The following is a 15,810-nucleotide window of genomic DNA, read 5'->3' as shown; positions in this document are numbered from 1 at the left end:
GCTGCTAAGTGTGTGGAGGATTTTCAAAGCACCACAAGCAGCTTAACTGCCTCAAATTGTCCAACATCCACAAGGCTTTTTTTTACAAATTGTAAAGGGGCAAACTTTGATTTCCCACTGCGTTTAGGGTTGCTGTCACATAGTAACTCAAGGGTTTCACTGGAATTTGTGATGACTCACTTGTGCTGAGACAGAACCAAGTCATGTATGATATGATACACTGCAAAAAAGCCAACTTGTACTTTTTGGCCTAAAACAGTGATTAAAGTTGGTAAAACTTGGAAATATAACTTATTGACATTTAGGCCAATAATGTAAGTTAGCACAACAAAGGAAACCAGTTGTATGCTCAAAAACAAGTTTGTGAGTCGTTGTTACTTATATATTTAACTTGGGGTTCACAACAAGGGACAATAGTTCTGCTAACTCTTATTTCTTTGTTGTGAAATGCGGGAAAAAGGTGAAATTCATTAGCGAAAGCTAGCGGCTAACTGATGCTAGCGGCTAACTGATGCTAGCAGCGCTGCTTGTTACAGCTACAAGAGTAGCTATTGGCGTATCAATGCTAACTCCAAATTGTGGTCGCAACATTAGCTGACATTTCATAGCGGCGTTACAATCGTGCCAATTCAGCACATTGCAGAAGTAAGGATTAAAAGTTATTACAATGTAAAATTATAAGTTAGTACAACTTACAGTTGAGTTGACAAAAATCTGAATTCAGAGTTAAGCAGACTCAAAAACAAAACTTAAAATCTTTAGTTTAATTGTCCAACTTAAAATTTTATTGAAGTTTGTTGCCTTGAAATTTTGAATTCACCCAACTTTTCTTTTTTTGCAGTGTAGATGATAGAAACTGATTCCGCCAATCCTGTCCATTGGTGAACTGATTGGCTCATCACTGTGCATTATGTCCAGTTAATTTGAAAGGGCCTTTGAACAGTCCCATGCACTTATGAGGCTTGTCCAAATATGTAGTGGAAGGATTCTGGCTGGAGGCCATCTAATGCTCACAAGCCCTCATTTAACATAAGGACATGAAATAAACGAGTCTTAATGAGCCCTGTAGAGATGGCAGAGACAATCATGAAGCCCTGATCCAGCCAAGTGACATATGGATGTCTTATACTGACTGAACTTTTGGATGTTGTTTACTGGCTTCATGGTGTTAAATCTGTGTGAGTACTTGTATGTGCTAGATTTAAAATTAAATGTGTTTATATGACATTGTTTTTCTATGTTATTTTTGCTTTTAGCTGGAAACACTTTGACATGAGTATTTGTTCATAGCCAAGTTGGCGTTGTCTGTTAGTAATTTTGAAAATTAGCTGCGGAGGGAGGGTGGAATAACAAACACTAACAGCCTCTCAGAAACTTTTTTTTTTTTACACCATAAGGTGGTACATGTGTTTTTCCTGCTATTGGCATAATCTTACAAGGCTGATCTTTTAGCACTAATGCACTAATTGGATAAGGGTTTCTTTTTTGTCAGGAGTTGAAAGGACTTGATTCCAAAGGTGCAGCTGTTGTATTTGAATAATATTTAGTTGAGGATAGATGATGAGACTTGGATCCTGAGTGGGGGGGACAAAGGGATGAAACGACAACAGCTGTAAATGCCAAGGAGGAGGATAAGGGCTGACCTCTTTGAAGCTACCTGTGGGGGGAACGGGAGGGAGGGGGCGCTGACATTTCACAGGACTGCATCACGGAAGATGTTTTACACACAAACATGTGGATGTATCTAATGCGGCTCCCTTTCCTTTATCTCGGTCACACACTCGTACACACGGACTCACATATGTACTGACGTCACATAGAGCGGTGATGATTTACCGTTACCCTAAAAGCAGTCAAAACAGATATTGAGCAGCATCTACAAAATAAAGGACTTTTTGGTAACGCTTTATATTAAGGTCCTTGTAATAACCATTAATTAACAAGTAATAAGGCCCTTGTAAGTCCTTACAAGATGCTTATTAACATTATTGTGTGTTTATAAGCTTATATAAGTGTTAATAATGGCATTATAATACAGCTAATAGCAGGCTATAAGAGATTTATAAGCACTAATAAGAAACTTGTTAACAGTTTGCAAATGCTTGACCCATGACTCACCCATTATGTCTTTGCCATGCTTTATTAATCTTATTTTGTTTGCTTATTGATATTAAAATATACTTTATTGCTCATCTATTATAAGTTAACTATAAGTTAACTATGCTTTTTGCGACTACCGGGTCTAAAGCGAGAACAATGCCTTATTACTTGTTAATTAATGGTTATTAAGGACCTCATTATAAAGCGTTAGCAACTTTTTTTATTTTTTCATTATGTTTACCATTTACTAAATCCACTAGTTACTCAATCATACCTGTTTATTTAAAGCTATAATCAGTAGAAGTGGGAATCATCAGAGGTTGTACGATATGATTTTATCCCGATACTTGAGTCACAATACGATATTATTGCGATTTTAAGCATTTTGCGATATAGTGAGTATTGCGATACAATATAATGTGATTTAACTGTTTATCTGCATTTTGTGTCCAGAAAATGAAATTCTCAGTCTATTCATCTCACTTCAGTCTTTTTATTTCTCCACAATGAGAGTCAAACCAACAGACTGACCAACAAAGTATTCAGTCAAACTGAACTGAACTGATATCAAACATGTATGGACGACAACAACTGCAGCATTTTCTCAAAATTTCCTCAAATTTAAGCTTCACTGCTCTGAATTTTTTTAAAATGAAACATAAGATAGCTTAGCTTTGCAGCATTATTCCGACAACTTCCCGACACAATATGACACACATGGTGCCTATATATTCCTTAGATCTTCTAGTTTCATATGATACCAGTATATTCCGAAAAGTGAGCCTGCTACAGCCTCCGGAAAAAAACAAAAAACTGCTAAAATAATGACGGCCCGTCAGAACGATAAATATCGATACTTGGCAGCAATGAATCGATATAATATTGCCGTGCAAAATATCAGGATACTATGCTGTACCGATTTACCCCCCCACCTCTAATAATCAGCTCATAGAAGTCGTCCTGTCCGTGACGTTAGTATTTCCTTTGGCCAGTTTGTAACTGATGGCCTGTTGTGTGAGCTGAGGGCAAGATGGTGATTGATGTAAAGGCTAAGAGCAAAGGGCTGTGTTGTCTATAGTGGTGTATCACTGGTGTAGTTCAGTTACCATCTATCTTTCTGTCCTCGAGTTCTAAGTCAGATCCACCTTCTTGTCCAAATACGATAACTTTGAGATTGCTAAATTGCCAAACTCGAGGCTCTAAAACAGTATTCCACAAACTAATAGATGATGTCACTGTGGCTAACTAATAGGTCAAAAAATGCCATTTTTCCTTGACATTCAAAATCTATTAGAATCATTGCCATGGTTCATGAAAGTGACAGTCATTTTATCTTTCATCTCAATAATCCTGAAGCAAACGGTGGAAATACAGAACTACAACATTCATTTTCCAAAGTAATCTACGATGAATGTCTGCCTGCGTTTGATTGACGGATGAATTGTGTTCCACCTGAGCAAAGTTCAACTGAATGCATCCTTAGTTTTATTTTCTGTCCAAGAAACCCTTTATATGCTGGCAATATGAGCTTTTCACAAGTGATCACTGTACTGCCCTACAAAGCAAAAAGGCAGTAACTGCATTTTTGGTCAAAAATGAGTTATTATCGTTTTCATGACATTCAAGGCATCCTTTGTCATGTGACAAAACATCTTATCTCAAATGTGTGTCGTTTTGGATAAAAATGGTAGTCGTTTGTACAGTAACTGCAAAAAGCCCTATTGAAGTACAGCTTAGCAATGTGAGACTTTAAGCAGCCGTTTCAGCACCAGAACAGCTTCCGGGTGGAAAATATTTACCTTAAATGGTCAAATTAGTTTGGGTTTGGTATATCCATGTTCAGGAAAACAAATGGTTCCAATTATTTCAAATACAGTGCATCTAACACACCCAGAGCCCAAGTTGTGGCAAAATAGTTTTTGGAGAATCTACTGCCTTTTTCTTTGGTATGGTGCTACGTTTTTGGTAAGTAATACAAAGCAAGAATACAGTAACTGCAAAATAGGGGTAAAATATAAAATTAAATATGAGGATTGATATGTACAAAGAATAAACTGATATAAAGTAACAAAACAGCCACATGTCCAATAATCTACCTATAACTACTTAGGCTGAATTACAGGATAACTTTAAAGTCATTTTTCTCAGTTCTGCACTCTGCGTAGTTACTGCCTCTTTGCTTTGCAGGGCAGTGTAAACAACCAATGTTGATTAAGACAACTTAAATATCTAATTTGCTACATGCTTGCAATGAGGAAACTGAATGCAATACATTACCAGCCACATAATCCCTGCATGTCCCTCTGCAGACTGGGTGTAGTCTCACGTCCTGCTCTTCCCTTGAACGGCTCAATCAGCAGTCATCGATTGCTATAATAAGATTATCCTACTCTTAAGCCCCTGGTCACCTTGATTGTCCCTTGTTCAGTCTAAAGTTTGCTCTCTAATAATTTCCTCTTAAACTGCAAATGATTGAGCATACCTGTGATTTGGAGTTCAATTTAGGATATATCTTACCCTTGGAAGGCTTAGAAGCTATCCCACCAATAAGTGACAATTTAACCTTATTACCTGTCTTATTATGGCAATAATACATATGATTCCTATTTTCTAATGAGGTTTTGGTACTTCAGCCTAAAAAAACACATTTAGTTCCTTCATTTAGTGTAGTGCATTAATCCCATTTTGTGTGTAGATGTTTAAGATTAAGATTGAGATTTCCTTTATTAGTCCCACAACTGGGAAATTTCAAGAATTACAGCAGCAAAGTGGATAGCAAAAAAACCCAACAGTAAATATTAAACAGCAGTATAAACTAGAAATATAAGGTAATATAATATAAGAAATATAAGGTATTAGCAAATAAACAAGTATAAAATATAAGTATTAACAAATTACAGTATAAACAAATAGAAATAAAAGTATTCAAAAAAAAGTATTAACAACATATGAAAATTATATACAATGCAGATAATGTCAGCAGTTGGATATGGACCATAGAATAATGTGCGTTTTCATTTTGTTTATTTTCATTTTAATTTTATTTTTTTGATTCTGCAGTGCCTGTGGGCTCAGCTAGTGATCTTTGAAAAGGACAAAGTGACCTGCTTAGGTGTAGACTATCCTCAGAGGCGGGATGACACTTACCCTTTTATAGAATCCAATGAAGGGAACAAAATGCTGCATTCACGAGACAGATAATTCATGCACTCACTTGCCAAATTAATCAAGTTGCATAGCAATGCGCGGCATGCCCACGCTTATCACAACCATGAATGGCTCCAGCTTGTATTCTTGACAAAAATCAGTCTGTCATTGCACCAGCGTTACTTGCTTTTGCAGAGTTCACTGCTGCCTTTTGTCATTAACTTAGTATTCATTTCTAGAATCTCTCTGGCATTGTAGTGGCCTTTTGATGATTGTATTCCCAGCACATTCTCTGTGCCGGATACAGGAAAAAAGCTCCTGCATTCTCTCACTTTGCTTCTGCACTCCTCCTATGCTTTGTTGCTTTAAATGAATTCTGCAACATGATAAATAACATTACTGCTATCTGACATTTACGATGAATGTTGTTGGATTTGAAGCTCTTGTGTTGGAAACCATAATAAGCCGTGAGCTGTTTTCTTGTTTTGCAACAACCCTGCTGGGCCCTCCATCCTGCTTTTATCTTTTCGAAAAGGGCAAAATTTCTCATTTTGACCTGTGGTGGCCCAGCAGCTCAAATCTATCGTTTTGGTGTTGCTAGTTTTTGATGTTTAATAGTAGAGATGTACAGCAATCTAACATGAGCCCTCAGATTTAAAGTTTAAAAATCAGAGCAACAAAGAGAAAAATCAATCAGGTGATCGATCTCAATTTCAGATGGCTGTTGTTTTTTTTTCCTCAGCTTCACCTCCCCTGGGGAATGTTTTCAAAGTGATTCGAAAAAAACAGTTCTTACATAGAACTGACCTCAACTTTCCTCTCACTCAGTCCCCGTCAGTGAGTCTGTACAACTAGTCTGTGAAGGAGAATGTTAGAAAGTGGACCCCAATTGCCTTTAGGACTGCTTTTATTCTTTGTGGCATAGTACCTAACATCCTGGTCGACTATATCACTTATTAGTGGCTTATTAGGGCTGGCAATAATGTGGAATTTTTAATCAGTCTGTATATTTTTTTATTTTAAATTTATCTATGACTGCGTATCAGTTCTCACTGAACTGAAACACGGCCGAGCGTTCAGTTCTGTGGCCGTACGCGAATAAGCCAATGAGCTGAGAGTTAAGTTGGATAAAGCGACAGTTTGCAAACTGAAAGTTGCAATAACAATTATAAAACACACAGAAATACAAGAGTATTAATTTGAGCAAAACTAGCTTACTGTATCAAACCTTGCTAGCATGAATTACTAGGTTTAATTTGATCCAAAACTTATTTAAACACAAAACACATTTAAATATGCAAGATTACTGTGAAAATTAACCTCGGGGGCTAAAACATAAAACTATAAATTGAACTCATTGACGTTATCTTTACAGTATCACCTCACTTGAGTTAGTTTACGATCGACAGGAAGTCTCTTTTTGTCCTTTCAAAATAAAAGTGATTAATCGATGAATTGATCGTTAACGTTATAGATGCTCAAGTTTGCAGGTTTCTTCCTTAACACTCATTCTTATTTGTGGCCTTTTTGCATGCTTGTTTCTTTAATTTGATTGTCACATCAATGTAATGACTTTTTTACGAATATATTAGAGCAATATATGTTACACATATTTGTTATGCCCATGGCCCAGCTGATAAGTGCCCTATTTTCCCTAATAAATAAAAATTAGTCAACATAGTAGGTGGCTATACTGGTGTTTTATAATGTTATCACTGAATATTTAGCAGAAAATCAAGTGCACTTCGTTACAATGTTGTTTGCCAGTTCAGGTGTTTCAGACAGGTCAGAGTGCATTTATATAAAAGGTTTATTAAATATGCTCCATATTTGAGAACGTGTTGTTTTGATCCGTTGTTTTTCTGAGAGGCCTTTTAAAAAAATGTAATCTCTATAAAAAGCCACGGATGATTGTGGCTCTGGGTGAACAACTGCCAGTGCAGGTACTAGTAATGAGTCACCGTTCGCTCTCAAACATCTAATCAAGCTTTTTGACATATTAATCGAATACATCTATTTACATCCATTTGAATATTTTCCTGTGCACAACCTCATCAGAGCTGTAACAATTTGAAAAATGAGTACAGCGCTCTGATGTAGTCTTTTTCTCATTTGCTCATATAGATGGAGTTGTTGATTTCCCAACACGGTAATTGAAATCGTCTTCTTTAGAATTTTTTGCCCACTTGTTCGCTTGTACAATGCTATCAAATTCTTCAGACCTCATCTGAATTGATGCCAATTAATATCCAGGTTCATGAATACTTAATTAAATTCAGAGTGGGTGATGGTGGGGGGTCTGGACACAAGAATATCAGAGTTCATTACCACACCAAGGACAAATTCTGGATGATTCAGGATTGAGGCCACCAGAAAACTCAACATTAAAAACGGACTCAGGCCTCTTATTTCCAGCTGTTATAATTTTTTGCTGAAATGTTAACAATAATTTCTAATCATTTTATTCTACGGTTAATTACGTCTGCCTCCCAGTCCACCATTGGACAGTCTAAACAGCTGCGATGCATTTTGGGGCAGTTGAGTTTGTCCAATAAACCCATGTTGCACACTCCAAAAGTCTTGTTAATCTAGTATAAATATGTGCATTTCAGGCAAAAAAAAACCCAATTGTACTCAAGTTTTCTCTTGTGTTTTTGGTTTTGGAATGGCAAAAAAATACACAAATGCCTATACATACTACATGACTGGTTTCTGAAAGACACTTAACAACTACGCCTGATGAGGGATCACACACTACATAATTTGTCAAACCAACTAAAGACAACTGAACACCTCAAACTCTTGTGATGGCGACAGTTTAAAGGGTAAACTTACAAGTTGGTGGCGGTAATGCACCAAATTGTTGTTTAACAACCACCAATAAAACGTTAAGAAGAAGAAGAAAAAGTAAACAAACATGGACGACAATCGGCTCGCTGCTGTTGCCTGCACATCTATCTGCTTGTAAAAAAAACATCAAGAGGAGAAAACGAGTTCAGGTCAAGTCGTGTTTTGATATTCCCGATACTTCCCGTTGTCTTGTGGCGCTATTTCCTGTGTCCGGCCCTCTCTTTTTCGGTTGCTGTTGGCAACATGTGTTTGCAGTTGGGTCGGTAATCAGTTCACACTACCCAATTTCGTCCAGATTCGGCTCAAAAAATTCAAACATGTTTGAGGTCGGGTCGGGTCGGGTCTGTTCCCCTCACACACTAACGGATTTATTGCCAACTAGTCATGCAGACTGGTGCAGACTTTGTCCAACTGGGAATCATGTTGGAATCTACCCAAAAAATCTTGTAGTGTGTCCTCAGCTTAAGCTATAGTTGGACAGGGAGGGGTTTAAGGAGCCGTCAATCATCAAGTGGTGAATGTCACAGAACCCCAGAATATCCAACTAAATGGCAGCAAAGTATAAAATACTTTTTTTTTTTTTTTTACCCAAAAAATGTCAGTGTGTTGTGCACATATTGCCATATTCGTTGAACTCCTGACAAGTGCAAAGGAAGGGCAAGTCATGAGGCCGATCATCACAACTGCTTGATGTGCTTAGTAATCTGAAGTACAATTAGATCCTAATGCAGCACACTTAAGCTCATCACAAATCCAATACCAATCAGTGATGTCCTTGCCGCTAAAATGGTGGCCTGTTTAGATATTGATTAGACACTACGTTGCTGATGAAAGTATGGCGCTAGTTGTTTTACAATATTGATTAGTGGAGAACAAGAGAAGCAATTTTCTGTTCAGTCTAGGCCACAGAAATAGTGTCAGTCTGAGAAACCTAAACACAGCATGTCTGCAGAGGGAACTGTGGATGTTTCTCTGAGGTGGTGTCCTGTAGGTGGAATAGAAATTACAGTTATTGTTATTTTGTAGGCTGCTGATCAAATCAACGAATGTAGATGGATTAATTGGGAGTTCTCGGTTTTGAATGTGTATATCAAATGAGTGTGTGTGTGTGTGTGTGTGTGTGTGTGTGTGAGTGAAGTGATTGTTTATAGTGTTGTTGCTGTAAATGTAGTTTGAAGCATATAAAAATCATGTTTTTTATAATGAATGTTTAATTAAGAATTTGGTACCTGGTGAATGTGAATAGAATGAACAAAAATATTTCCATTAAATTGTTTTTATATATATATATATATATATATATATATATATATATATATATATATATATATATATATATATATAATATATTTAAAATATATATATATAATATATTTAAAATATATATATATATAATATATTTAAAATATATATATATATAATATATATTTTAAATATATATTAAAAAATATATATATATATTTTGTATTCAGGACTATTTTAATAATAGTACAAAATAAAAGATCACACCACTGGAAATCCTAAAAATAAAGTTGAAGCACAATTGAACAGAAATCCATGAGATTATCACTTCATTCATTCTTCATAATAATAAGCTATATATTATATACCTAGCAATATTTTTTTAGTTTATATTTTAGGATTTGGATAGCATTTAATAATAGTCCACTGTCAGGAATTGTTTGTTTTTCTGAACTAATGGAATAGCTTTGGGTTATTGGGATTTCCTGTAGGTTCTTCATTATTTAGGGCTGAAAAAACAGCATTAGAAATGAAATGTGTTTGAGGGCTTTTATATTGTAAATAATGTACGTTCTATGATGAAGTTTGTATTTAATTCGAGCATATTTCTCAAGCCTTTCTTTATTTGTCGTTCTAAGTTTAGTTAATCTATCATCTGTGCTTGATATTTACAGCAACTGATGAGAGAGCGTCAGCAGATGGCCAGTCGTCCGTTTGCCTCGGTTGCGGTTGCGTTGGATTCAAGGGGAGAAGAAACAGAACTGCTGCAGCCTGTAGCCGAGGTGAGTCCTGGTCGCATGTTACACACATACATTATGATCAAATATATGCAATTAAACTGAGTTGCAGTGTAACTTCAACTGCATTCCTGTAACATCTTGGAGAAGTCTTCACACTTAGAAATTAGGTTGTTTATTTTTTCATTTTGATTGTTGTAATGTACTTTTCCCAAATTCTACCATCACTGAAAACCACCAAGCAACAACAAGTTTTGTCATCTTTGCACAGGCATCTAATACAATAAATCTTTTTATTCCTAAGTGCTCCTACTGACACACATACAATAGCTTTGTAGCACCAATAATTGGACCTTATTGTGATTTACTCAACCAGCTGATGCCCTCCACTCACAATATTTCAGCCTTTTATCCACTCTCCACATCAATAAGAAATGTGCCAGTGATGGCCCTTTCTTCCTGAGTCCCTCTTCTTTATATGAATTGTCCTCTGCAATCAGGGCCTTGGACCTGCTGACTTTTTTCAATCAATGTCGTAAGTCTTTTATGTGAAGTGATGTCATGATGCCAAAGAAAATAATTAAAAGAAGTATATAGATTTTTCAAAAGTTAAAAATAATGAAAAGAAAAGATTTTATGGTTGTTTTTATCCTCTTGCAAAGAAAAAGGTTTGAATAGCATCACTGAATTGGAACATGATTGCTGTGATATTAAAACAATGACCTCGGTTCTTTATCCTACAATTTGTCCTCCCAGGTGGTTGTTTTTTTTTTATACAGGAAACATGCTTCATGTGGATTTTGCACTCACATTTGATGACTTTTTCATTACGCCCTGCATGCACACATGCTTATGCACATTTCATCCGTTCTGTCCAGCTGCGATTTCACCTCTTTATTCATACGATGTGAATGCCTCCCATACAAATAGAAAGTAGAGAGGAAATCTGGCGCTAAACACAGTTGAGGCTTCTGTGACACATGTGATAAAAGCACAGCTTGCAGCAATATGAGGGAGCTACATCCTTAAATTGACATCGGAGGACCAACAGTGTTTCCTCAGCCAGCGCCACCTCTGTGTCACCTGCCGCTGAGAGAAATAAAATCACTGTGGCAACCAGGAAAGAGGCACTCCATTAGCCATTAATGTATAAAACTGAGTGGTACTCACCGTGCATTACGGTGTTGTGAAGGGCAATGTAAAGAGCAAAAGAGGAGAAAAACAATGCTTCTTAGCTCTCTAAGTGCACTTTTTGAGTTGTGCTTTTAAAGCACTGAGGTACAGTCTGAACCTAAATGGTTTTGGGAACCAAAATGTAAGTAAAATGTTAATTGTGTACTTGTCAATGTGTCAATCTTGTATTTAATCTTTTATTCCAGCAGTGTTCCTCTCATTTCCGCACAAAAGCCAAATACAGTGTTCTTATTATAGAACGCATTAAGGCAGACCGTTTGCATCCACTGGAGAGTATTTTTCTGTAAACAATATCCCAAGCTGTTTTGGAAATGATAACTGGAAAACCACTCTTCAGTCTTCTGTTTCTTGACCCTTTCAAGATGCAGAATGAACCTATAAATGCTTGACTTTCAATTTCTCTTAGATGCCCGTACAGCTTTCAAGGAAGTTGCTGTGAAAGTTTTGTTGCAGAAACCAGATTTACATGCTTTTGTGCCTAATTTATTTGACAATGTGTATGCTAAATGCTTTCCATTAGCATCTAAAACACATAGTACATTGTAAATACAGCTTGCAAGGGTACAAGCCTGCAACTTTCCTGCATAAATGCATTTTAAAAACCCATCTTATGATGTCAGCCTTGATGGTAAATTCAGCATACATCTAAATCAGCTCTTAATTAAGTGCTGCTTGGTTAATCATTTACATGCCGCGTTTTCTAGTAGCTTCCAGTTGCGCAAATGACATTCAACGATGTGTGACGTCAGCATTACCAAAGGCAAGGTGATAATTCCAGATATGCAGTGGCCAAATAGAACATGAATATCTTATTCCTGAAAGGTCATAAAGCATCTTGCAGGAAAAACTAAAACAAAACACACATTTCTCTGTTGAACATGTATGTTTTTCAGAGGTCATGCAGTTGCTACAGCAAGTGTAGTTTGCTTACTGTAATATATATAAATGATTTTATTCTATTTGAAGTTTCCAGTGTTAAAATTATTTGCATAAAGGGACTAAGTCTATAAATTATGTATGTTTATATACAGGGTCACATTCAGTTATAGCACATTGTAGCCTTTGCCAGCTTTTTAAATATCTGGGAGCATTTTGGACTCGTCCCATAAGAAGAATCTACATGGTTTCAAATGTGCAAATGCATGTGTTGGACCACATACAGCTGCATCACATGCCTTGGCTCCAGCTGAAGGTGAACCATATGAAACGAGCCTAATTCTCTTTTATAAAGGTTAATTGGTCAGCATCTGGCACCACTTAGCTTTTGGAAATATTTGTTGATGTCAAAGAGGACACTGGTGTCACTCTGGCATCACTGGTTTCCTGTTTGTTTCACCAGCTCTGTTTATATTTTAAAGTCAGACCCAGTGATTCAGCACAAGACAAATTGTAGGAAATCTAGTCATACAAATCGGCACATAATGGTTAGGTTAGAAGCCTGTGGTTTGCTTTAAGTTTTCTGTTTCAGGGATAAAGCCCAGAGCAGATTTTGGAATATCATAACCACAGTAATAGATGATTTCACAGGAAACACGACGCATCAACTCCAACGCATGAAAACATTCAAAACCGTATTCTCCCATTGTACTGTCAGCACAGCTCTTACTGCATTAATTATTACCAACTCCCTGTCACTGAGATTCTCCAGCTGGTCTGAGAGAAAATCAGCCTTTGTGCCCATTTCCTCCATTTTTTTGGTCCGTTTAAACCCCCAAGAGATGGACATTGCTCTTAGTGACCAAGATGTCAGCAGCTGGTGGACAGAGAGCCAATCGGGGCTCGAACACTGCAGGCTTAGGCCTCGATGTCACAGATGTCTCTATTCACTATGGCAGCCATTAAACATATGGAACCACTAACGGACAGCTAGTATGATGGATGACACCTGTCAGAAAGGGAAAGGGAAGCAGATACAGTGTGTGTGTGTGTGTGTGTGTGTGTGTGTGTGTGTGTGTGTGTGTGTGTGTGTGTGTGTGTGTGTGTGTGTGTGTGTGTGTGTGTGTGTGTGTGTGTGTGTGTGTGTGTGTGTGTGTGTGTGTGTGTGTGTGTGTGTGTGTGTGTGTGTGTGTGTGTGTGTGTGTGTGTGTGTGTGTGTGTGTGTGTGTGTGTGTGTGTGTGTGTGCGCTTGGGATGATTATAAATGCCCATAATACAGCATTATTAAGGCATAGTGGAACTGCAGGTTCCTTCTTTGAAAGATATAGAAATGGAGACAGCAATTTCAGTTTTAAAAAAGGCAAACCTATGATTGAAATGAAATGATTATTTTTTTATTGATGTTTTTTATTTCCCTCTGCATTTCTGTTATCCAAGATTAAAATAAGCATTGCACAGAGAAAATGAGCAGAATAGAGAGCAGAATAAGAAGCTGTTATTATCGCTGCCTTTTTACACAAACAAAAATGTGTTATTTATGTTTTAATGGCAAAAAAATAAGAACACAGTGCGACGGCAGTCTTGGAACACATCGGCCTGACGACAATTTAGCCTCTGGGGGCAACGGACAATATTTTGGGCTTCTGGTGCAGCCAGAAGATTTATACAAAACAGAAAACAAAGTGGTAGGACTCTAGGTCCTCTGGGGACCATGAATGTGTGCACCAAATTTAATCTCAAGCTGTTCAGTAGGTGTTGAGATATTTCAGTCAGTAGTGGATCAACAAACCGGCATTGCCATCCATAGAGCCACAGCTTAGAAAAATCACATGGCTTGTATTTAAATCCAACATTTCCATTTAATAACTTCACAAATGACAGTGCAGTGATTAATTTAAAGATTTAGAGAGTATGTAATGATCTTCAACCTAGTGATGCATGCAGTGAAGTGCTATAGCTTGCAGTGGAATCTGCATGGGTTAAATTAACTCCCTTGCACGAGTATGGGTTATATACTGCAGCTATTCATTAGCCGGATCACTTGAATGGTCTTGAAATGTCTGGCAGTTTAATTGCCCTCGTATGCCAGCAGTATGTGGCTCCTGATCACGGACGTACCCGAAAAGATTTGTGAGAATGTTATGTGCTGATCATGTGACCTGATTGGGTTGAATAACAATGCACATAAGCAATCTGTCAGTCTCATATATATTATGTACAGCATAGGGCTGGGCGATATGGACCAAAAGTCATATCTCGATATATTTAGGCTGAATATCGATGTACGATATGTATCCTGGTATTTTTATCGCAAAGTGAGAGCAAATGTTCTGTCAAAGCCAAATATGACATGTCACAGTAGTTTTATTGAAACCATTTATTTAAGTGAACATAAATACTGTATAACAGGAGTACCTTTTAAAAAAATCAAAGCTCCATAAAGTGCACATTTAAATTAAAATAAAAATTAAATAGGCCAATCTTCTTCTGAAATAAATATATTTATATGAGAAAAGAATATCAAACCTTACAAAAGAACTAAAATACGACAAACCCTAGTAAGTGGTGCACAGATTGCAATTTTCTGGCCGATCATCGATTTTTAAAAAGCCTGACCTGCCAATTAAGATTTTGGCCGATACCGATTTTTTTTATAACTCACAGCTGAACCTTCAATGTTTGAATCTTATTTTATTGAGAAACAATAACGGAATAGTATTTTTCTTTCACAAATAAAGGAAACCACAATGCCTGAGGTAGTACATAAAATATTGAACTTAAAATAAATAGCAACAATTTACAGGACAAACTAACAAAAGAACTGCAACCATAAATAAAGTGTCCTGAGTTTTTGGTTTCATTATAGTACAACATACATACAACTAGGGAGGGCATCGATTTTCTAATATTCGAATAGTCATTAAATCATAAAAAATCTAATAGTTCATCATATCTGGAAGGAAAAAAAGTTGTATTACTGGTGCCTTCCACACGGGGTCAGCGTAACATTTGATGATACAGTGTGGCGGCTAGATGCCAAGCTGTAGAAGAAGAAACAAACGGGGGGGGGTTTCCACAGCGGGACAAGTTAGCCCCTAGAGGGATTTAGAGACTCTGGAGGTGACGTTTGGTTTTCACCGTCGCTAACTGTGCACGTCAGCAGCTGAAAGCAGCATGGCTAATTAAGCACAGAGTCTCCGCTGATCATAAATATAGTGATTGTGAATTAACCGGCTTTGCTAACTGTGCACAGTGTCCGGTGCTTGTTGTAAACAAACAGAGATCACTAAGTGAACACCTCCTGCAGCAGCAGCACATACTCACTGTACTGCTACAGAGCTAACTGTAGCTAACTGCCGCTAACAGGCTCTTCTTAACTAGCCGGCCTCCAGCTTGTTAGCGGCTCGTTAAGAAGAGTAAGAAGAAGTCGCTGGATTTGTCTCTAGTCGCTTTCTTGAAAAATAGTTGCTAAGGGGTCTGAAAAGTTGCTAAATTTAGCGACAAAGTTGGGAGCACTGCTTTGCCTGTGGGGGGTTATTATCATCGAGGAAGATTAGATGCTAGATAAGATCTGTTTGACGTAAAAGAATCGGCCGATCCCGTAAAATTAAGGAAATCGTTGCCGATCGATCGGTGCACCCCTACGGCAGCATTTATATATAAA

The 15,810-nt window shown here is 37.2% G+C and overlaps 1 protein-coding gene across 1 annotated transcript in view; it reads left to right on the top strand.

The window, feature by feature from the left end:
- The window catches only part of atrnl1b (attractin-like 1b), a 90,390-nt gene that overhangs the window by 68,749 nt on the left and 5,831 nt on the right, over positions 1–15,810 (top strand). Inside the window, exon 27 of the mRNA XM_059324314.1 lies at positions 10,014–10,121. Within this exon, the coding sequence (XP_059180297.1) occupies positions 10,014–10,121 (108 nt within the window). The remainder of the gene's footprint in view (positions 1–10,013; positions 10,122–15,810) is intronic.

Source organism: Centropristis striata, chromosome 21 (assembly GCF_030273125.1).
Source record: "Centropristis striata isolate RG_2023a ecotype Rhode Island chromosome 21, C.striata_1.0, whole genome shotgun sequence".
In the NCBI taxonomy this organism is placed as follows: domain Eukaryota; kingdom Metazoa; phylum Chordata; class Actinopteri; order Perciformes; family Serranidae; genus Centropristis; species Centropristis striata.
This window is presented reverse-complemented; position numbering and strand designations above follow the sequence as displayed.